The 25,185-nt window shown below is 41.2% G+C and overlaps 1 protein-coding gene across 1 annotated transcript in view; it reads right to left on the bottom strand.

The window, feature by feature from the left end:
- The window catches only part of Enthd1 (ENTH domain containing 1), a 119,815-nt gene that overhangs the window by 56,756 nt on the left and 37,874 nt on the right, over positions 1 to 25,185 (bottom strand). The window contains exon 4 of the mRNA XM_048454897.3: positions 13,789 to 13,907. Coding sequence (XP_048310854.3) covers positions 13,789 to 13,907 — 119 coding nt within the window. The remainder of the gene's footprint in view (positions 1 to 13,788; positions 13,908 to 25,185) is intronic.

Genomic DNA, 25,185 nt, shown 5'->3' with positions numbered 1-25,185 from the left:
CTGGGTCCTCTACAAAAACAGGAAGTGCTTTTAACCACAAGCCCTATATCCCCAAAATGTGTTCCATTTTATAAGATACTACCAGTTGTAGGGTGACTTCACCTTTTTAAATTCCTACCAGCAGAACAGGAGCAGTCTGATCCCTCCACATCCTAATCAGCATGTGGTACTGTCACTGTTTCTGGTTCAGCCATTCTGAGAGTTCACTGTGTGTGCCTCCAGGCTGACAATGCTGGCCATCTCTCCCAGCATCTCTTTACTATCCATATTTGCTGAAATATTATTCAATTTATTTGCCCATCATCTGACTTCAAGTTTGCTGAGTTCTTCCATAAATGGGCTCTGGACTCTATCAAATACATTACTCTATCAAGTGAAATTATCTTATCATTTTTTTCTTTAGCTTGCTAACAAGACAAATTACAAGAGCTCAGATTGACATGCCACCAACTCAAGTCAAGCCTATCAGACTATGAGAACCTCTTCTATTTTGTATCTGTATCTTCTTTCTTTCCATGCAAAGGCTATAAAAGATAATGCAAACAGAGTGTATCCATGGTTACCTGTTGGATTTTGCACACATTAAACTCATCATCACTTCAGAGCAAAAATACTAACATCAGAAGAAAACCCCCAAATGAATGCAAGGTACATTAATTTCATTTTATATTTTAGTAATTACATTTTATAATGATACAAAGCTTTCCAGGTTCTCAATGGCAAAAATCTACACATAGTTGTGTGTGAGTGTGTGTATGTGTGTGTGTGTGTGTTTAAATCTATGTCCTTCATTGATGAGAAAATGTGGTATCTGGTATCTGATTCTGGCTTATTTCACCATGATTTTCATGACAGTTTTATTCATAATGAACAAAACTTGGAAGCAAGCTTTGGTAGATAAATGGGTGAATCAGTAGAATGTCATTTAGTGCTAAAAAGAAATGCAAACTTCTACATCGTTAACCATTTCCATTGAGTTGTGTGTGTGTGTGCGTGCAAGAACACATGCCTTTGCACAAGCATTTGAAGGTTGGGGGATCACATGGGATGCCCTCTTTCTCTCTATGCCGCATTCTCCTGAGACAAGGTCTCTTCACACGGAACCTTGAGCTCGCTGTGGTTTGTAGTGATACTCCTGTCTCTGCCCTCCCTGTCCCCGTCCCTCCAATCAGCACTGCAGTCACAGATGCTCACGGTCACACACACTTTCTTAGCACGGGTCCGCAGGCTCTGAACTCAGGCCCTCAGGCCTGCACAGCAGGTGCTCTCACCGCGTGGGCCATCTCTGCAGCCTCACAAATAAAATTCTTAGCAGAACAGAGCTTTCAAAAGTAGAGCAGGGCTCACTAGAGTATTACTTTCAAAACTAAGGAAACATTTGTTTATAATTGACACTGCTCTGTTTTCTTTCTTCAGACTCTCCATAGTTTTCATTATTAAATTTGATAATAAGGTTATTTGTAGCTTTTATTACCTCAAAAACTAAAACAAAAATAAAAACCCAAAAAACCCTTCTTTGCTGTCCGAGGAAACTGAAAGAAAAAAAGAAAGACTCAAGGTTGCGATTGGGGAGAAAGGGGGATTGCAGCTGTTTCCATAGCAACTGATAGGGATGTTGTGAAGTGGTTCACACAAAATTAAAGCTGACCAAAAGCTTCTATGTCATTGTGAGTTCCTAAATCAATAGTGATGGACGATAAATGTCTGTTCTGTTGCTTCCACTTAGTATTTTGCAAAATGAGGAATATACAGATTTTACCCTTTGGTTTATTTCTGTGCAATTTGTCCTATTTGCAGAAATTTGAACTTATCAGAGTTGTTAGAGAAGTGGAAATTATGCTTAATCTAATTATGTTTGCTCATCATTCCCATCTCTGCAACATCATTGCTTCTGCTTAAAAGTCCATTTAATGACTATATTTGTGCTTTTATTATTATTTTTTTAGAGAAAATACTCACTGCAAAACACCAAACAACATGAATGGCAAAGAATAAAGAACGAAGTTCCTGCTCATTCCTCCAAAGGCAGTGCTGAGTGCTGGGTGCCTCTCCTGGGGCAGCTAGTGGAAGCTAAATGGAGTCACTATATATGTATACATGTATGTATGTGTGCATGTATGTATTGCCCTCTACCTTGTTCATGTGTATGTATATATGCATGCATGTATGTATAGCTCTCTAGTCTTCCCAGGAGCAAGCAATCTACCTTGTCCATCTTTCTACATAATAAATACAATCATTCATCGTGTGTTGTCCCTACAAAGGCTTCTTTCACTGAAGTACACATTACAAATGTGCTTCTTTCAGGATGAGCTGAGCTGTGTTCCTGATGTGTAAATTAACTTAATCATCCCCTACTGATAATCATTTCAAGATTTTTCTTGTTTCTATCTATTAAAATTGCTGCAATAAAAAGCTTCATACAGCCACCTCTTCAAGCTGTACGTTCACAGTGGCATCGCTGAGTACTCACACGGGTTTCTTTTCAGTGTGAACGGTGCCAAATTGTGCTCTCAGAAGTGGCACCTGCTTGGATCCAGCAGCGTGTTGGAGAGATTCTTCCTCTCAGTGTAAATACAGGTTGGTAGCAATTAAACATTTTTTCCATCAGTGGTAAAGGCATACAATTTTATTTTACCTAATTATATATGAGACTGAGTAACATTTTGTGAGGTATTTCACACTTTCAGGTGTATATGTTTGGTGCTGTTGATTGGATTCAGGACCCTAAGTACATAAAGCACTCTCTGCCACTTAGCTGCAGCCCCAGTTCCCCCCCCCTCCCCCGCTTATCAACTTCTTAATGAAATTTAATGTATTAATTACTCATTTTTGGGGTGTAGGGGAGGGGACACGCACGCCACAGTTCATACACAGACATCAGAGCACAACTTGTGGGAGTTGGTTTTCTCTTCCACCACATGGGTCCCAGGGATTGGACTCAGGTCCACAGGATTGGCAGCAAGTCCTTCACCCACAGAGCCATCCTGACTGCCCTCTTTATCAATTTATAAACCGACAATGCATTTAAAAAGTATATCATTAACAGCATAGTATTCATGCTTAGTTTTTAACTTCTTAAGAATTTCTACTTTATCTTTTTACCTTATAGAAGTCTTAACTTTTGTGTAGTCAATCAGTTCTCCAATTCCATTGTTACTCCTGGAGCTTCACTGTTCTCAGAAATATTTGTCTTACTTGAAGACTTTATAAAAAGTCTCCTCTAAGAAAGCAGAATATATTTCAGTGCTATTTTGGCTTTACAGACTAATTGAGCAGAGGGTATCGGTTTCTCTGTGCATACTGTCCATCTTACCTGCAGCGTTACTGTAGGCATGGTCCCTGATGGTAGGCTGTTGCAGCAGACTGCAGACACATACTCACTCAGGTCTGTAGTTAGCATGGACATACCCCTGCTGCCATTCATGCTTTGAGTTCTGGCAAAGGGCTAATGACACATGCTGATCATTACTGTATAGAGAAGTTTCCCCAAAAGCCTCCCTGAGCTGCCAATGACCCTTCCTGCACCCCAGAGACTCCAATCCTTGTACTCTCAGAGTCTGCCCATTCCAGACCCCTCTTTCTGGACTCCTGTGGTACATACATTGTCAATGACCTCTTGCACTTAGTAATGGGTATTAAAGTTCCCTCCATGCCTTTATGGATTACTGGTTCATTTCTTTTTATTTCATTTTAATTTTTTCCACTATTTTTATTAGAAGACTTAAGTTTACATAATGAAAACTAATGAAACATGAACAGAACCAAATAAAAATGAAACTTGTGACTGGAGCACTGGCTCAGTCAGCAAGAGCACTTGCCGCACAGGCATGAGGACCTGAGTTCAGATCCCCAGCACCCATGTTAAAAAAAAAAAAATTGGGTGTGACCATGCACATCAGCTGCTCTTCCAGAGGATCCGAGTTCAGTTCCCAGCATCTACATCTGTTGGCTTAACAACTGTCTGTAACTCCAGCTCTAGGTAACACCTCTGACCTCCAAGGCACTGCACACAGGAGACATTCACTCATATAGGCATACACAGCCATATAAAGAAATCTCTAAAAATAGATTCTAAAATAATTTTGTCTCTTTTAAGATAATTTACTCTCAGATGTGGAAAGATGCTGTGGGAGTTCCTTCAGCTCCTTCAGCCAATCGCCGCTGAGTTACCAGCCCATTGGGGCGTGGTCTCTCTCCCTTTAAAAAAAGCAGCGGCTGTCCTCCACTCTGTCTTTGTCTTCCGGCTCCGTTTCCGGCTCCTGGACTCCTTTCCTGTTCGCGTGGAGGGGCTGTTGTCTGGGACGGTAATCTGTAAGTTTTTTCCCCTTTGAATAAATAACCATTCTATTAATCATAATTCCAAACTGGTGTGGGATTGTCTGTGACTTACGCCTTCATCTGGCGCCCCACGTTTGGTTGTAGAACCCCCCCTTCCCCCCCACTCAACTGCTTGCTACCAGCTCGGCTAGTCACGAGACCTCCCTCAGCTGCAGCCTGTGCCCTGTATGTGGAGCCAGCAGTTCAATTAAACCCCACGCCTCCCAAGCTCCACAGGCTCGGGACAATCTCTGCAAGCCTGGTTTGCTCTTTTCTGAGTTGTTTTTAAATTTCCCTTGTAAGTGCGGTGCTTTAGTGGCGTGAATCAGAACGACTCGGTCACGTGGAGGCATACGCGGCTTCCGGGTTGCTCTTTTCTACCCCTGGATTCTGGGTTTCTGGTTCCGTGTATGGAATTGATTTAATTAAACTTTCTTTCTTGAGCAACTTATATTTCCTAGTTTTTAACAAATACTAAGGCAGACACTGAAACAGGACCTGTTTAAGTCACCTTTGCAGTGGTTCTAGTCGCAACTTGGCAACAGCGCCGCCAACTAGACAAGAGGTAATATGGCAGTTTTTGTTTCCAACGCCAATTTTACTGTTTTCTTTATTAATACAATGGATTATGTCATGCAAGGTTTATATGACTATGGGAATATATTAATTTACTTGTTACTAGGTTTCAGTTTTCTTTTCAATATTTTATCATTAAGAAAGATACGATTTTTACGGACTAATATTGAACAACTAGTTGAAAGGATTAAAATTATTGAAAATCAGGGGTTATCTGAACAAGTGGATACTATGATAGACAAAATTGACTCCATGTCCAAGGGTACTAGGAAGTTACCTGAAAGGGTACAGGCTGTTGAATTTGACGTTCAGACGTTACCACAAAGTTTTGATAAGGTAATAGATAGAATGAACCTCCAGAATGGGAACCAAAAAACTGATACCTTAGTGAAATTACTAGAAACATGGGTAGGTCAGGAGATTCAGGATTTAAGGGATACAATGATAAAAAGATTAGAAATGACTGAAGAAACTATTGGAGCTGGTGAACAGAGTAAGAAGGCACAAGGACAGGATACAATGCCACCACCAGCTGTTAGAACTGGCTTACCCAGGGTCCTAACAACATACCCTGTAATTTATTCTGACAAAGGGTTAACTTCCAAAGGCTCAAAGGGAGTTAAAGAAGCTAGATGGACACCAATAGCAATGAATGATTTAAAAGAAATTAAGCAAGCTGTCGTTAATTTTGGCTTGCACTCTGCATTTGTTAAGGAAATGATAAGGACTTGGGCTTCTAATGTCAGAGCTACCCCCCATGATTTCTCTCAGCTAGTGTCTGCAGTTTTAGATGATGGGCCTTCCTTGATGTTTGGAATTTATTTCAGAGAAGAATCCAAACATATGGAACAGCAAGGAAGAGCAAAAGGTGTGGAGGTTTCCCAAGATCAAATTCTTGGTGTAGGAGCATATGCTGATCCACAGGTCCAAGCTCTTTATGATGAAGAAGTGCTGTCCTTATGTCACAAAGCAGCCTTGAATGCTTTGAATAGAATACAAGATCCAGCAAAAAGGGTCGAATCATATACCAGGGTTAGGCAGGGACAGAGAGAACCCTTTACTGACTTTGTGCAAAGATTAATTAAGGCTCTGGACATAGGGGTAACAGACCCAGAAGCTAGACGAATACTTCTTGAATCTCTAGCTTTTGAAAATGCAAATACTGAATGTAAAAAGATAATTGGGCCTTTAAGATCTAGATCAGCACCAATGGAAGAATGGATACAGCATACAATGAATGTTGAGATGTTTAGCTATAATGATGAATCCTGGGTAGGAGAAGCGATTTCCAAAGCTATGAGGAGACATCAAACTACCAGGTGTTTTAATTGTGGTAAATTAGGACATCTGAAAAGGGATTGCAGGCAAAGAAATCCTAGGAATAATATCTCCTCTGGGAATGACAAAAGTAGGAGATCTCAGCCTTCAGGTATATGCAGGAGATGCGGTAAAGGCCGACATTGGTCCAACGAATGCAGGTCAACAACAGACAGACAAGGCAACCCGATACCATCGGGAAACTCCTTGAGGGGCCTCTCGCAGGCCCCCAAGCCAAAAGTGGCCCAGTCATTCCCAGTTACAGTCGAAAATGTGTCTCACCAAGAAAATTAAAAACTCCAATGTCTGCCGTAAAAGGTAATACTGGTCTAAATGATGAATTACATGTGGAGAATGAGTCAAAAAATTCAGGAGGACAGAGTAAACGTATATTTTGGCAAACGTATATTAACGATCAAAGGCCAAAGCTAAGAGTCTGTATAAATGGCATTTTTATTGAAGGCTTATTAGACACAGGTGCGGATGTAAGTATAATTACTCCAGAATCCTGGCATCCGAATTGGCCTCTTCATGAGGTAGATGTTCAGTTCCTGGGAATTGGAACCCTATCTCGTGTAAAACAAAGCACAAGATGGGTGGAATGCATAGGGCCTGAAGGGCAAATAGGAAGATTAAGGCCATATATAGCAAATATTGCAATAAATTTATGGGGCCGTGACCTGCTACAGCAATGGAATACCCAGATTAACATTCCTGTAGTTCCAGGAACTCACAATTCTGGGAAGGATATAATGAGGTATTATGGAAAAAGGTCACCAGCCATTCAGGCTGTACAAGAACACACAGCCAATAGCAAACCTTTAGAGGTACCAACAGCCCTACCTTTAAAATGGCTAACTGAGAAGCCAATATGGATCAAGCAGTGGCCTCTAGCTGAAGATAAGTTACAGGCTTTGGAACAGCTGGTACAAGAGCAACTAGATGCTAACCATATTGAAGAATCAACCAGCCCTTGGAATTCTCCTGTGTTTGTTGTAAAAAAGAAATCTGGTAAATGGAGAATGGTGACAGATCTAAGAGCTGTCAACAAGGTAATTCAGCCTATGGGTCCGCTACAATCTGGAATTCCTTTGCCTTCTCTATTACCAAGAGGATGGCCTCTTATAGTTATTGATTTGAAAGATTGTTTTTTCACTATACCTTTGCAAAAAATGGATAGAGAAAAATTTGCCTTTACAGTGCCTACTTATAATAATTCTCAGCCTACTAGGAGATATCAATGGACTGTCCTCCCACAGGGGATGCTCAATAGTCCCACATTGTGTCAATATTTTGTTAATAAGCCACTGGAAATAATTCGTAAGCAATTTCCCAAGTCCATAATTTATCATTACATGGATGACATTTTATTATCTGATTCAAATAAAGATATTTTGGAAAGTATGTTTGAAGAAGTAAAGAAAGTCTTGCCTAGGTGGGGATTACAAATTGCCCCTGAAAAGATTCAAAGAGGAGATTCTATTAATTACCTAGGCTACAGAATAGGGTTAGAAAAAATTCGAACACAAAAGGCACAAATTAGGAGAGACCGATTACGGACTCTTAATGACTTCCAAAGATTGTTAGGAGATATTTCCAGTCTACGACCAGCTGTTGGGATAACACCTGATCTAATAGTTCATTTAAACAAAACCTTAGATGGTGATAAGGATTTGAATAGTCCCAGAAAATTGACAGTTGAAGCAGAAAAGGAACTGACAATGATTGAGGAAAAATTACAGGAGGCACATATGGATAGGGTCAACCCGAATCTTAGTTCCATCCTAGTCATACTGCCTTCCAGAATTTCTCCTACAGGGATTTTAATGCAGAGGGAAGATATTATTTTAGAGTGGATATTTATACCTCATAAACCAAGTAAAAAATTAAAAACTTATGTAGAAAAGGTTTCAGAATTAATTATAAAAGGTAAACTGAGACTTCGTCAACTAGCAGGTATAGACCCAGCAGAAATTATAGTGCCTTTTACTACTGAGGAAATAAGAAAGTTATGGGAAGATAATGAACCATGGCAAAGAGCTTGTGCTAATTTTTTGGGAGAAATTAGCAGCAACTATCCCAAAAGTGATAGACTTAACCTCATAAAGAGAACTTCTTGGATTCTTCCTAGAATTGTACGTGATGCTCCAATAACTGGAGCTCGGACATTTTATACCGATGCAAATAAATCAGGGAAAGCAGGTTATAAATCGGAAGAATTGAGTAAGGTGGAACAAAGCCCTTATAATTCTGTCCAGAAGGCAGAATTATATGCCATTCTTATGGTGTTAAGGGATTTTAAAGAACCTCTTAATATAGTTACAGATTCACAATATGCAGAAAGAGTTATCTTGCATATTGAAACCGCTGAATTCATACCAGATGACACAGAGTTGACTTCATTGTTTATCGAGGTACAGGACATAATTAGGAATAGGCTTTGTCCAATGTACATAACACACATCCGGTCCCATACCGGTCTGCCTGGGCCTCTAGCACAAGGTAACGCTGAAATTGACCAATTATTGATTGGAAGCGTTCTGCAGGCCTCAGAATTTCATAAAAAACATCATGTCAATAGTAAAGGCTTAAAGAAAGAGTTTTCCATTACATGGCAACAAGCTAAGGACATTATAAAGAGATGTCCTACTTGTTCTTTCTATAATCAAACACCGTTGCCTGCAGGGAGTAACCCAAAGGGTACTCAAAGGAATGAAATCTGGCAGATGGATGTGTTCCACTTTATGGAATTTGGTAAATTAAAATATGTACACCACACCATAGACACGTATTCAGGTTTTCAATGGGCAACTGCCCTGAGCTCAGAAAAGGCTGATTCGGTAATCACACATTTATTGGAAGTTATGGCCATCATGGGTATACCTGCACAAATAAAGACAGACAATGGTCCAGCATATGTATCTAAGAAAATGAAACGCTTCTTTGCTTATTATAATATAAAACACGTTACAGGTATACCAAATAATCCTACAGGTCAGGCAGTTATAGAAAGATCAAATCGTACTATAAAGGATATGCTAAACAAACAGAAAGGGACGAAAGATACACCCCGAAATAGATTGCATAATGCTTTATTAACCTTGAATTTTCTTAATGCTAATGAGAAAGGAACAACAGCAGCAGAGAGGCATTGGATAATGGAAAAAACTTCTGAACTAAACCAACCTGTTTATTTCAAAGACGTGCTGACCTCTCAATGGAAGCCAGGAGATGTGCTACGTTGGGGAAGGGGTTTTGCTCTTGTTTCCACAGGAGAAGAAAAATTGTGGATACCATCAAAATTAATAAAGGTTCGATTTGAAGAGGAGAAACCTCTTGGAAAGGAGAAATGACAGCATCTACAATGATGATAACCATACAGGTGGTAAGAAAAGCATATAGAATGTGGGCAGGGTTCTGTTCTTATCTCCACAGGAAAACACTGATCTTTGAAAAGTTCAAGGGACCCTGGATATTTGAATACTGACAGATGGAAAATAACGGCCCAATAGGGACTATCAAGAAAACTGAATAGGTTCTGTAAGTACCATACTAAATTATATTTCTAAATTTATAGAGCTGGTTTTAGAGTTGGACTCTGGCTCAGTCCCTCTCTAATTCCAAGCCTGTTGTTTAAAGAAAAACCCAGAGTTTCTGGAGTTTCTGTCTCATGTCAAGAGCCATGATATGGGACAGAAAGAAATATGAGTTTAGAAAACATCTTTACTTTTCTTCATATCTATCATACCTTCATTAAATATATCTATCATGTCTCTCATTGAATATAGGTATTCATGTATATGTCTATATAATTAATGTTTAAGTTTTCCACAATGAACAATGAGTTTTTCCTACAGTGACATTTGAAGTTTCCAGGAAGAAGATGGGGCCCCATAACAACAACTCCACCTGGTTGAGATGACATCATGATACTGATAGCGCTACTACAAGACCTGTTTTGGGTACCAGCTGCACAAGATGATGCCAACGTGGTTAGCTGAAATGATGTACATCTTGTACAACATTCTGGCCAGACCTCCACAAAATACTCAGAGACTATTTGCAATTTTAAAAGACATTGATCTTGAAATTTAACCATCATTTTACTTTCACAGGATCCCCCAGAAAGAACGTCGCCCCCATGACAGCTGGAAGTAATTCTAGAGAACGACGTCCCCTCTCCCAGTAAAGTTTGTCCTTGGGTTTAGGGACATCATTTAGGGGTTGGTTATAATTAGTATAGGGTTGAGGGTTGGGGGAGGAATTTTATAAGTGCAGGAATCCAAAAAAAAAAAAGGGATAATTGGATTATGGGATAATAGCTTTGTACTTGTGAGTTATTGTTTTTGACAAATGTATTGGTATTCATTCTTATATATTGATACAAAGTTAAATTATGTTGATTATTTTATGCATGCATGCTTCATGCTTCTACTTCTGTTTAAAACATTTTTATGTATTTGTATATATATATTGTACTGATATATGTATATTTACCATATTGCATTGTACACTTCTACCTCTGATTAAGATACTTATATATTGTTTATGTATTAATATATATTTACCATATTGTAATGTATACTTGCACATTGTTTATATTTGGAGGTCACATTGTCCTCATTTATTGCACAGTTGTTTATTATCTCAGTCTTTAAGTTAGACAGATATTGAGAATTATATAGATCAACAGTCATCTAAGTTTGTCATTTATAATTAGACTAATCAGGTTCTTTAGATATATAGAGATTATATTCAGTATAGATAGATAATCTTCAACCTCTTCAAAGAGCTGTAGAAAATGGCCTTTAATCTAATTCAGAGTTCTATGGTAGGGAGACACAATCACTCCTGGCAACACTGATCTATGCCCGAGAGAATGTTGAGCACCAAAGACACTCCACCTGGAGCCTTTCTTCTTGGCAGAACTGGCCTTTGGGTAAAGAAATGCTCATACCTCAATTACTGACAGAGTTACAGAATATCCGTAAATGGATAAAACAAGACTGTCATATCCTGCCAAGACAGGGTAAGATAGTTTTGAAGTTTCTTGCCTTTGAAAATGGTATGTCAGTTACATCAGGCCTTAGCCAAAGTTGGTTGCTTCAACGCTGCAAATGTGACTTTGGGTGTTTGTCCAGGTAGCCAGTCGTCTCTGCGATTTGTTATATGTTCTGGAAGTTGTTTGATTGCACTTCCTAATTACTCAGATAACATTATTTCCCTTCTCAGATCTTCGATGGGATTGAAGATTATATAAATGTAGTTACTTTCCTTTCATGACTTGGCCAAGTTATTTGTTATACAAGACTTAAGCTAGTTAGAATAGGATATTTGTATTTATTGTATATAATTTCGTAGGTTTGTACTTATTGTATATAATTGCGTAGTAGGCTTAGAACTCTCTTACTTAAACAAAAGGGGGAGATGCTGTGGGAGTTCCTTCAGCTCCTTCAGCCAATCGCCGCTGAGTTACCAGCCCATTGGGGCGTGGTCTCTCTCCCTTTAAAAAAAGCAGCGGCTGTCCTCCACTCTGTCTTTGTCTTCCGGCTCCGTTTCCGGCTCCTGGACTCCTTTCCTGTTCGCGTGGAGGGGCTGTTGTCTGGGACGGTAATCTGTAAGTTTTTTCCCCTTTGAATAAATAACCATTCTATTAATCATAATTCCAAACTGGTGTGGGATTGTCTGTGACTTACGCCTTCAGAAAGAGAATAGTTAACAAGGTTTCTATTTGAGTTTTTTCAGAGATATTTCAAAGGCACCTCACTCTGCCTGAGCCCTGGACACGGCTCCCTTCTGCACGGGGAAGCAGGGGCTGGCTGGTCATGTAGCTGAGCCCTCCAGGAAGTTCACTACAACACTCAGCTTTACTGTTCAGCTTGCTAGAGTTTGTGTTCTGCTACAGGAACAGCTAGAGGAGACACAGTGGACTGCACTGAATGTCCTGGTGTGACAGGAGGCCATGCTTGTCAGGACGGTTAACACACAACCAAGCCTTAGAAAGTGGAAGCTCAGCTTCTAGAACACTCCCGTGAAAACAGCTACCATCTTCTCACTGACACAAAATACCATACTATATAAACCAGTGAGTGAGGGTGCCTCTAAAACCAGACAAAAGTGTCAGGACCTAAAGGCTGAAATAAGAAATCAGGTGGCATTTTATGTCTCTGGTTCTACTACATAGAGGGATATTCAAGTCTGTTCTACTGAAAAGCTATCAGCATCAAAGCAATAGTAAAATTTAAGATCATTTCACCTCATGTTTTATTTTTTAAAATTATCTAGTTTTATTTTTTAAAAATCTGTAAGTTGTACATTAAAGGACAGTAAAATTGAACTATATAAATCCCTTTTCAAAGTTGTAGGAAAGCCATTAAATTCAGTACCTAAAAGGGCTAAGGAAAGAGTCAAGATTCCAAAACCCCTTCCCAAGAAATGCCGTAGATGGTCAAGGAGCCGCATTCATAGGAAAGGAAGAGCAGGCAGCACACTCGACCTCTGTTCATACAGGAAGGAAGCAGGAGCCACCTGAGGGGATGAGGGGACAGACACACTTCCCCAGCAGCGGGTCACATGATGGGACACACCGCCCTGGCTCTACGGACCAGATGGGCAATATCTCTGACATCAGTGGAAGAGGGGAACCTCAAGATGCTAGTGTGAGTCCTGCAGCTAACACTGCAGAATGGCAGGAGCAGGCAAATGAGGACCTGTTAATCAGGGAGGCTAAGAGGGACTCTATACCTACACGCGCGCGCACACACACACACACACACACACACACACACGCACACACACACACGCACAAATGCACACATGACCCATGCAAGAAAAACTTAAGATCTAATCATCTAAAACCAAAAAGTTCACTCTTGACAAAATGAAAATAAACAGATCTAAAAAACATCAGAATAAAATACGTGCAGATGCCCTGAAAGGACATCATACATTAAAGGATAGCCAGTGAGGGAGAAGCAGGGGCAACTGTGTCTGCTATCCCAGCCTTCCCCACTCTAACTGCCATGTGTTTCTAAAGGACTTTTTCACCTAACATCTGTCTCTGTGATTCCATCAAATCTGGGGAAACTCTTTAGTACTACAATTACCACTTAGAGAAAAGTGCACAAGAACAGAACTAAGTAACGTTGAGTGAACAGAAGTGATCCGAGGTCCTGGGAGAGAAGGCATTCGCTGAAATGCAAACAACTCCCAGGGCAGGGACAGTTCTAGGCACCAACAAATGAAAGGACACATGGACTGGAAGACAGTCTGAAATGCAGCAGGAATGATGGAAGACAAAAAATAATTGACAGATTAAATGGTCCAAATGCATTCTTAATAGATACTAAGCAGAAAGAATTCCAAAGCAATAGAAAAAAATAAACAGCACAAATTAAAAGAAAACTCAACATGATTTTGCCTTGTTGATATTTAAAACCCTGAATAACATAAAACGCCAATGTCAAGATGCATCTTTTAGCACATAACCCGCAGAGTTGCAAAGGAACACACTCAGGTTTTAATGCATGTGCTTGGTTACCTGGCACAGTGGCAAAGGGAACTGGAGCATCTCACCTCTGTTGATTTCCATGTCTTCATCCTGAGCGGAGGAGAGTCCTTGAACAGGGAGGGTCCAGCAGGCGAGGGGACATCCTGGCACTGCTCCAGCCTCAGCCTTGCCTTGGAGGTGTTTTCTGCCAACAACATAAACTGTCAACAAAGCTTTACTTTGGAAAAAAAGTATTATTTCTGTATTTGTATATAACTTTAATTACTTTTGAAGATTAATTCCACCTATTAAATTCACATCACACACCAATATCCACCTCTGAGGATGCACTACTTTATAACACTGGCGAGCCTAGAGGGGTTCAAAATCTACAGTGTGAAGTATGGTCCTGTCTTATCTCAGCAATTATGTTGTAGTTTTATTATCTGAAGTATTTTGAAAATAGCGTAAAATGTAGTGGTAATTATAGTGTAGCACATAGTATCATACAACAAACCAGAACTTACAAAGTTTATTCACTGGGAATCTTAGAATCACAAGAATGATGAAAATAAGTATTACAATATTTAAGGATTCTTAATCCTGAAAAGTGAATCTCATGTGTTTTGTGTAGGAGGAACAGATCATAAATGTATAGATTATTTGAGGAGGCAAATAATCCTTTAATATAAAACAAAAATTAAGCATAGAAGAGAAAATACACCAAAGAAGATAAACTGGTATATTACATTTGGCATATTTTGTCTATGGCCATACTACCCTGAATGTGCCCGATCTCATCTGATCTCAGAAGCTAAACAGGATCGGGCCTGGTCAGTACTTGGATGGGAGACATTTGACATATTTTTCAGTCTTAATATCCTTCATCTTCCTAGATTAGTTACTGTCTATTAGTACCAGCTCTAACGGTAAAACTTTAGGTCAGGACGCAGCTCAGTTGTACAGCATTTACTCAGCATACATGAGCTCTAAAAGTATTAGTGATACTCTATCTCAGGATGCTGTGGTAGACAATAAGAGGTATAAGACCACTGTCTTCATGTTGGTGTCTGTACACTTGTGGGGAGCCTAAGTACTCCTGGGGCCTAAGATCACACTGACCCTTTTAAAGGAATCAATTTCCAGCTCTGCAGCATCTGCAGATCTTTCTTCCAAAAGCTCATCTGCCTGAGAGGGCTTGGCCAGCTCTTTCCTTTTTGTCATTCATAATTTCCCCTACTCCACAAATCAAAGACTTATCATCCATCCACTTTGTGAACGGGTCTTCTTCCCCAAACATAAGGTACCAATAGTAGGAACAGAAAACAAGCAAGCCACCTCAAGGAGACCTCATTTAGTCAAGACAGGAAAGGCCCGGCATCTTGTCCCAGACATAGTCTTTTGAAAAGCAAAATAATGGCAATATGGGATACTTACGCTGGTCTACACCAGGACACCTGATATTCTGAAAAACTGTATTACACACAGCATGGAGCAGCAGGACAGGTGGTCAATTTTATTTAACATTCATGTGCTTTCCATCCTCAGCTATGATCAAATTACACATCACTCCTAAGGAAGAATTCCCTGAGAGCAGAGCAATGAAAGCCGGCATATATGGGTGGGGGCAAGGGGAAGTCTTTATGTTATCAGTGCAGCAGTTCACAAGGCTCCGAGCCTGAGCTAGCCACCTTAGGAAAGGTTTAAGAGTCCTGTGGCAGCATGGTGGTGCACACCTGAAATCCTAGAATTGTGGAGGCACAGGCAGGAGGATCCTGAGTTCAGGGCCAGTGTCTGCTACATATAGATTCTAAGGGCAGATTGGGCTCCACAAGAAGCCCCCAACTCCAAACAGATGGTAGGCAGGATGACTTAGTGGGTAAAGGCACCACACGTTGTTCTCTGACCTCCACTCACATGCTATGGCATGCATGGGCACACATACACATGCACTTATGCACCCAGCATAAGTAAATAAAAATGTAATTGTAAAGGATATAGAGATTTGAATGTTGTCTTAGTTAGGGTTTCTATTGTTGTGTAGAGACATCATGACTACAGGAACTCTTAAAAGGAAAGCATTTAATTGGGGCTGGCTTACAATTCAGAGGTTTGATCCATTTTCATCATGGCAGCATGCAGGCAGATATGGTGCTGGAGAAGCAACTGAGAGTTCTATGTCTTGATCCACAGGCAGCAGAAGGAAACGATGTACCTCACTGGGCATAGCTTAAGCATATGAGACCTTAAAGCCCGCCTCCACAGTGACACACTTCCTCCAACAAGGCCACACCTACTCTCTCACTCCCTAATAGTGCCATTCCCTATGGGTCAAGTGTTCAAACACATGAGTCTATGGGGACACATTCCTATTCAAACTACCACAAAAGAAATGGGAGAGATGCTTATATTTATTAGAATAAATAAGGCACTTTGTGGAGAAAAGGCCACTTGAAATTCCACTCAATGTATTGTTTTCACAACGAAGGCTGCATTTCTCAAGTAGATTCTATGAGAGATATTTCTAAAAATTACATAAACCAAATCTGCTGTTCTGAAAAACTGAAAACATTTCAAGTATAAACTATAAAATCAGCTTCTGAAAAATACATCAACAGTTTCACAGTCAGTATTTTCATTTCCCTGCAATGTTTGATTAGGTTAGACAACAGGTGTAATTAATAGCTGATAAAATTTAGTACAGTGGATTTTTTGTATTATTCCCAGAAATTGAAAAAGTAAATTATTGCTAATGAGTGTTTAGAAAACTCTTTCCCCAAACAATGTGTTCCCAACTCTTTGCTTTCAATAGCATGGAAGAAAGACTTCATCAAGTTACAGTTGACAAGAGATAGGAAATATTTCTATAGTAAGCCACTAGGTAATTGTTGGCACATTCCTTGAAAGGAAATCACAGGACTGATTGACAGTGCTACAATAAAATACCTTCTAGTCCTGGCTATGATTTATGTGAACAAGTTTTTACAGCATTTCTATCTATAAAAATCATGAAATAAAATGGATGCAGCATCGTGCTTACAGTGAGCAATGAGTGGTATTCATGTGGGTAAATAGTCCCTCTTTGCTCATAAAAGCATATGCTTTCAATTAAGTTGATTCTTTATGTGTGATAAGTACTTATAAGAATGTACTATGAATTCCGTGCTTTTGATAGATTGTGTAGTAGAAAGCAATCTAGCCTGGCATGATGGCTGCATGTCTGTAAGCCCACACTTGGGCGGAGACAGAACGACTAAGTTTGAAGTCAGCCTGGATATCCAGCCTGGGCTCTACGGTGAGATTCTACTTCAAAACCACAATTTATTCATGTATGTATTCAAACATGAGAATACTACATATGAAGATAAGACTCAGTGAGGGTTGTGAAATCAAATCAGAGTTCCCCAAGAGAAAGGAATAACACAAAGTTTCCACAGATAAGGACCCTGTGTTTAAGTGAGTGCCTGCAGGTCTCAATCCTAATGGTGCTTACACTCCTTAAGATGTGGAAGGGAGTGGGAGAGCAGCCAGTGGGTAAGAGCACGCACTGTTGTTGCGGAAGACTTGAGTTTGACCGTCAGCACTCAGCGCCACACATCAGCCTGGAACTCCAGCTCCAGGGGAGCTAAAGTCCTCTTTTGATCTCCACTAGCACTCACTCATGTGCACAAACCTGCACAAAGACACACATATAGACATACACATAATTAAAAATAAAAAAGTGACAACATACACATGGCAAAACTTTCTTCTCTTTCTCTCTCTGTTTTGTACTCGACAATGAACTGGATATTATGCATACTAGGCATGAGCTCTTTGTATTTTATTTTGAGACATTCTCACTTGTAGTTCAGGTTGCCTTGAACTCATGATGCCCCTGCTTCAGCCTCCTAAGTATAGCTGGGATTACAGATGTCTTAGTTAGGATTTCTATTGCTGTGAAGAGGCACCTCTACCACAGCAACTCTTATGAAGGAAAACATTTAATTGGGGCTGGCTTACAGTTTCAGAGGTTTAGTCCATTATCATCATGGTGGGACATGGCAGCATGCAGGTAGACATGGTGCTGGAGAAGGAGCTAAGAGTTCTTCATGATCTCTTGATCTGCAGACAGCAAATGGAGTCCATGTTCCACACCGGGCATAACATGAGCATAGGAGGCCTCAAAGCCCACCTCCACAGTAACATACTTCCTCCAACAAGGCCACACCTACTCCCACAAAGCCAGACCTCCTAATAATGCCACTCCCTATGGGAGCCATTTTCTCTCAAACCTCAAGAGGTATATGCCATCATACCAGGCTTGGTTTGGTTTTTTTCTTTTATGTCTATATATAACATGCCAGACTTTAAAGTTATTTACCTTTAAAAAATTTCACTTTCAAGCCCCCAAATTTGTGAGAAGTATATAAGTCTGGGATCGTATAAGAAAAACACCTTAGAAGCAACAGGTCTTCATGAGACAGGCTCTACCTTCAAGAAGTTCACAGCCTGACAGGAAGTTAAGCCCTGCACACAGACAGGCTTACAGTGAAAAACTGGCTTTCCTAAGTAACTACAGAACATCCTCAAGTAAATTTGAAGGGTTTTTGAGGGGTGGTATACATCCCAGAAAACAGAGAAGTTAGAAATCATGTCTGGCAGAAGGAACCTCTTGGACAGAAGGCACAAAGACAGTAGGTGCCAGATCCTGCAGAAACTATGTTTGTAGCTTTTCATTTTGTTGTAACCTTACATGAAAATGAGTAATTAAAATGGGTTTATTTTTGACTTGGACATTTTCTAATTAATCTTGGCAAACAGTGGGACTCAGAGCTCCCAAGAAACTATAATGATTGCTCCTTCAGTAGTCAGCAGCAAAATTATTTCTGAAATGACATGGGTCTGGGCTTTCACAGCAGAGGGGTCAGTTAATAAGCACCTCAGAAGGTCCGTCTGAGAAAACTGTGGGAGAAGTCAAGCACAGAACGACTCACACAGGGGAACCCTCATGAATGTTTTGAGATGCACTCTGGCCCAGAATCACCCCTGTCATATCACTTTCCTTGCTGTAACCTTGAGGAAAAAAAGAAGAAGAAAGGGTTATCTGGCTTACAATTCCAGATCACAGTCGTCACTAAGAGGAAGTCAAGCAGCTAGTCACACCACAGTCAGCGCTGAGAGCGGAGAAATGAAAGCATTCACGCTGCTTGCTTGTTGCTGTACACAGCGCGCGTTCTTTACTCTTTCAGAGTTCAGAACCCAGCCTAGGCCACGGCACTGCCCACACAAGGGTGGGTCTTTCCCCCTCAATTAACAAGCAAGACAGCCCTGCACAGGCACACCCACAGGCCTACTGCTCTAGACAATCCCTCACGGAGATTCTTCAGTGAGGCACCTCTGGATTGTGTCAAGGTGACAGTTACAACTAGGCAACACAATGGCTCAAGTGCGACGACTCTATCTATGGACAAGAAGAGCAGTCAGCTGCAGAGAGCCTGCGGACATCCATGGTCCTCCTTGCTTGATACCAGACAGCACGCACTGGAAGTGAGGTGTGCTCCATTAGATTAGGTGCCTATACATGTACTTCTGGATTTCCACAAGTCAAGAAGGAGGTGTGTGCACACATTTAGATCCTCATCAGAAATGAAGTCCCTCTGGTGTCATCACAACCCAGTCATTAAGCCTGAAAATGCCACAGGAAGTGATGCCAGGGAGGCACTGCAGCTGCAGAACTGTGTGGAGACTCTCTGGAGAGGCTGGAGATCCTGTTGAGCCTGCAGCACTCAGATAATACCTCAAAGCAGAACTGGTGGGCCCCGTGACAGCTCTTAGGCTAGATATGGAACCAACGGCTACAAGATATTATCAGCACAACTGTAACCCTGGACTTGAGATGCCCCGTAAACCAACAAATCCAAGCTGTCCCCTAGTGTTAACAAACGCTGTAGTCGTAGATCAATAGTGTCCTATCAGTAAACTTTTATCAGTCACGCTGAATCATTCTTCAGAACCAGGATGGTGGCATACACTGCAGTCTAAGGAGGCTGAACGAGGAGAGCTAAGGCCCAGCTCCAGAGGCCATTCTGGGAAACGCAGTAAGACTTGGTTTTAAAAAAAGCTTTCATAAAAGATAATATATTCTACCTTAGAAAACACCCAGGTGCTGAAGTGATGGCTCAGTTGGTAAAGTGCTTGCTATATCCACATGAGGACCTGAGTTGGGATCTCCAGGAACCACATAAAAAGCCAAGCACAGTGGTGTGCACTTAGGAAGCCCAGCATTAGCGGGGGAGGCAGAGATAGGAAGGTCCCCGGAGTTCACTAGTCATTCAGTCTAACTGAATCAGCAAGGTCTAGGCTCAGCGAGAGACTGCGTCTCAAAAACTAAGGTAGAGAGTCATTGAGAAAGACACCCAAAATTGACCTCTGGCCTCTACACACGCACATCTTCAGACATACATGCACACACATGAACACACACAAGAGAGAAGGTGAAGCAAGGCAAGACAGGTTCAGGGAACTGCTGAAGAACCAGGAAGGAATAAAGGTAGCTTCATGGTGATGGAGTTTGTAATTTTTCAAACTCACACATTTTTGGAATCTTGACTCCAGTTTCTCTCACTGTGTGATCCAGGTTGGCTTCAAACTCACAGCGAATCTTCTGGATTGCAGATGAGCCACCACACTGCTCCATTTCATCCTTTTGGATCCTTATTATACTTGAGTATTCCCAAGCAACTGACCTCGGTTCCACTTTTTAAAACTTCCACTTTCCTCACAATTTTAAACTCGCAGAATAACATGCGGTACTCATGTGCGCACCACCCAAACTCAGCAGCCATCAGTGCTTCTTGCATTTGTTTTCTCTTTTCTCTTTCACATTCACCTGTTATAACTGTCTTTTGTTTTCTATCTGAAGAGAAAGCTACTGCTGAGTTCCCTAGAAAACACCCTCTAAGGTACACATCTATGTGGGGGTTCACCAGGGGGAGCTCTTGGGAACAAGGGCTGTGAGGAGTGTGGGAGGCAGGACTGGACTAGAGCAAGAGAGGACTTGGTAGATCCTTCTAGAAGCTGTCAAGCTAGACTCTCCTCACAGTTACTGTCATGAAGCAAGAGAGCTGGACCATAGCCCATCTGTACACCAGATCAGGAGGGACCATGATCCAAGACAGAGAGACTCTCTCCTGCTATAAGGATTTCCCAGAGGAGGACAGGTGTGGGAACCTCAGCCACCAACGTTCCAGCAACTGAGGGAATGAAGCACCATGACCTTGGAGGAAACGTTCTAGAAGCCCCACTCCAGAGTCACTTCTCTTTTGCCCTGTTGTCCTGCTTTCTGGCTACTTCTTGTTACCAGAGAGACAGGGTATACAAATATATCTTTTTCTTAAAAGGTGAATTTTTTGGGTTTGCTGAAGAAAGACAATTTTTAAGAGTGAGAAGAATAAAAAACAAGAAAAACAGGCATTTAGAAAGATTTTTTTTTAAAAAAAACTAAATGAAGTGGGTAGATAAGATAAGAAGGAAGGGCTTGCTTTATTACTGGAGATCTTTAGAGAGGGAGTTAAGGCAATTTCATTTCAGCCTTTTGTCCATAAACACATGTAACCCAAGTCACAGCTACCAAGAGGTCTCAAGAATAATGAGAAAATTCACAAACTGTTAAATGCTCAGTTCCGGTACAAAGGGACAGCTGAGTGAGACTGCAGTGGGGGTCCCCAGTACCCAAGCTGGGGAGTAGCTGAGAGGCTGGATGCTTACCTGACACGTGAGAAGCTCAATCCTCAGAAAGCACGTGGGAACACACACAGACATGAATGCACATGCATGCATACACATAGAGACACAAGATTTCCATAACTCAACATGCAACACTCAGTGAGATATTTTTAAAACAAAACTAACTTTTAAAAGTAAAAAAAGAAAACCCACTGATGCCTAGCATAACTGTCAACAGAGAGGCTTCACCCAGCAACTGATGGAAACAGAGGCAGAGACCCATGTGGAAGAGGGGAAGAAGGATTATAGGACCCAGTGGTATCAAGGACACCACAAGAAAACCCACAGAACAAACTAACATGGGCTCACAGAGCCTGAACCAAAAAACAAGAAGCCTGCATGGGACTGACCTAGGCCCTGTGCATATACATTGCAGTTGTGTAACTAGGTGTATAAGACTCCTAAAAGTGAGAGCAGGGACTGTCACTGTCTGTGCTGGCAGCTTTTGGGACCCATTCCTCCTACCAGATTGCCTCACCCAGTCTTAATAGAAGAAGAGGTCCCTAGTCTCACTGCAACTTGATATACCATGGCTGATATCCACAGGAGGCCTGGTTATATCTGAAAAGAATCAGTGGAGGAGGAGTGGATGGGGATGGGGGACTGGGAAGAGGGCAGTGGGGTGAAACTTTGATTGAGATATAGAAACAAAGACAAGCAAACAAACAAAAAGTAACAAGAACCTTATATGCAAGTATACATAATTAAAGGTAACTAACTTTTAAAAGAAAATAAGAGATTGATGGTCAAGAAAAGAAACAAAGCCCAGAATGATATTCTTCCCCAAACCCTGTATGGGGAGATGTGGTGTTTGGGTCTCGCAGCATGTGCTTGTCTGGAACTTGGAAATTGAAAGGACAGTGTTGCTTTTTTGCATTGTCTACCCACGAGAGTGGAAACAGCTAGAGGTGTGTGCGGATGCTGCCACACTGGGAGTAGGAACAACTGACTTCACACTGAGTTGGCCACATTATCTAAAGTATAAGGCTATATCTTCCCTGCCCTGTGGACCCAGGTCACAAATCCCAAGCGGATTGAATGAAAAAACCCTTCACAAGAGACCAAGAAACAAAGCAGAGTCTGGGTGTTCTAGAGAAAACATACATGGCTTTAGCTCAGTTTTCCATCCTTCTTTCTGTAAAAAAAGAAACACAGTAAGAAATACCCCCAAACTCTGACTTGGTGGAGAAACCAAGCTGGACTCAGATGTGATGGGAAGAATGAAAAAGATGAAAGCCAAGTTCATTGTACTGTAACTGTGTCAGATCGTCTACCTCACGCGCCAACTCCACAAGAGTCTACGTTATCTTCCCATCAGGAAGGCCAATTTGCAAGGGAAGGACTTAAACAATATATCCAAGATGACACCCAAACCAGTTCACGTGGCTCCTGAGCCAGAACTCACAGCCATTAATGTCACTGTCTTCAATAAGCATGTCTGACCTGTAGCCCATGGGCCACGTGCATTCTCAGAAGAGCTATGACTGTGGGCCAGTGAATTCGTAGATGACAGTAGCATGTCGAAATGTCAAGAGGTCGGTCATCCTTAATGACTGTAAGTAAATAACCAGGCAAGTGAACAAATGTGTCATAAGAACTAATAAGTAGCCTGACCTAATGGGCCAATCAGCTTTATAATTTATAGAGATCTCTGTGTGATTGATTTTCTTTGGAACTTGCCAGTTGTGGGGTACCGGGCGGGACAGAAACCCCAACAAGCCGGCCCCTCATGTTACATATGGCGCCCAGACGTGGATAACTGAATCCACAGAAAGCTTGAGAAAGCTTGGGAAAGAATAGAGTAAAGCATGTTTTCTTGGTAGCAGCAATTTCTCAGGTCTGCTGTGCTTGCTAGAGGCAAGCAAGTGCTCTCATCTAAGAGAGGCTTCCTGACTCAGCTTTCGCTGCAAAACCTTGCAGCTCATTAAGAGGTCCTGCCACGAAACACTTAAATGGTGTTGATGAAAAGCTGAATGCATGCTTTTCGGTTTTAAGCTGTAGCAGGAAAAAATATGTGCTGTTTTAAAATGTCGGCTTTCTGGGCCGTCCTGCCAGGACAAACTCTGACTCTTTCAGGCAGGCAGTCTGACTGAGTGTGGTCTGTGAGCAGAATGCTGCAGCTTGTTTGCTGGCAAGGACCTTGAAACGCCATAGAGTTGTGGCAGTGAACACAGCTCTGGCTGGTATCTCAGCCACAGGGCTGGAAAGCTAAGGAATGGGCTAATTCCAACCGTAAAAGCCACAGTTTTAGTCCTCTCCTTAAAGACTCATGTAGTCAAAAAAGAAAGAAAGATACAGTAAAGAGAGGTTCAAAGATGAAGAAAACATCTCAAGAGTTTACAGTGTGTTAAAAATATATGCAGGCTAAAGGTTAAAGTCATTAAAAATATAAAAGAAAGAAAGGGAGAAATAGGGTGTGGTGGTACACATCTTTAATCCCAATGCCTGGGAGGCAGAGGCATATTGACCTCTGTGACTTCAAGGGACAGAGGTAGAGATTGACCTCTGTGACTTCAAGGTGTGGTAGCACACGCCTTTAATCCCAATGCCTGGGAGACAGAGACAGACAGATCTCTGTGAGTTCAAGGTGTGGTAGCAAACAACTTTAATCCCAGCACTGGGGAGGTAGAGACAGGCAGATCTCTGTGAGTTCAAGGACAGCCTGGTCTACAGATTTATTCCAGGACAAAGATATACAGAGAACCTGTCTCAAAAAGTAAAAGTAAAAATAAAAGAAATAGAGGTTAAAATAAAGCTGCATAAAGATGGAAAATACACAGAGAATCTTGATACTGTATGCTATTATGCTCTCTTTGAATTGTTTGAATGCTGAGGAAGGAGCAACAGCTGCTAAAGGACTGTTGTTTATAAATACTGCTGAACTAACCCAAGATAGGTATTTTGAAAATACCTTGGCTTCAAAATTGAAGTCAAAAGGTATGTTACTTTGGAGAAGAGATTTTGCTTTTGTTTCCACAGAAAATGAGATACTCTGGATTTATTCAGAGTTAAGAAAAATCATCTTTGGCCAAGGGAGACCACCTGAGCAATCTCTGGTAGGAACAGATGACCCAGATGTCTGAATTCTACATCCAGAACAGATTCAAGACTGCTGCCTGAGATGATCAAGACTCACAGGATACTCCAGTCAGGACTTGATTATAACTCTAAATTTTCTTTAGGTCCCCATAAGATCATCAACGCCCCCAACCAGCAGGAAGTAGCCTGAAATACTACGTCCACATTCCCAACAAATGGATTATGGGTATTTTCCTTTGTTTAAAAAAAAAAAGAGGGAAATGGTGCAGGAGAATTATCTGTATTCTGTCAATCATGTATTTTAATAAAACGCTGATTGGCCAGGCAGGAAGTATAGGCAGGTCAACCAGACAGGAAGTAGAGGCATGGCAATGAGAATAGAATAAGGCTACGGAGGAGGAAGGTTCCTCAGCCACTCCTGCACAGACCACCGAAGAGGCAGCATGTAAGCTTTCATGCTGAAAAAGGTACGAAGCCATATGGCTAATGTAGATAAGGATAATGGGGTAATATGTGTCATAAGAACTAATAAGTAGCCTGACCTAATGGGCCAATCAGCTTTATAATTTATAGAGATCTCTGTGTGATTGATTTTCTTTGGAACTTGCCGGTTGTGGGGTACTGGGCGGGACAGAAACCCCAACAAGCCGGCCCCTCATGTTACAAACAAATGCATT

This window comes from Myodes glareolus, chromosome 19 (assembly GCF_982192425.1).
Source record: "Myodes glareolus chromosome 19, mMyoGla1.1, whole genome shotgun sequence".
In the NCBI taxonomy this organism is placed as follows: domain Eukaryota; kingdom Metazoa; phylum Chordata; class Mammalia; order Rodentia; family Cricetidae; genus Myodes; species Myodes glareolus.
The sequence above is the reverse complement of the archived record's forward strand: the minus strand, read 5'-3'. Positions and strand labels throughout refer to the sequence as shown.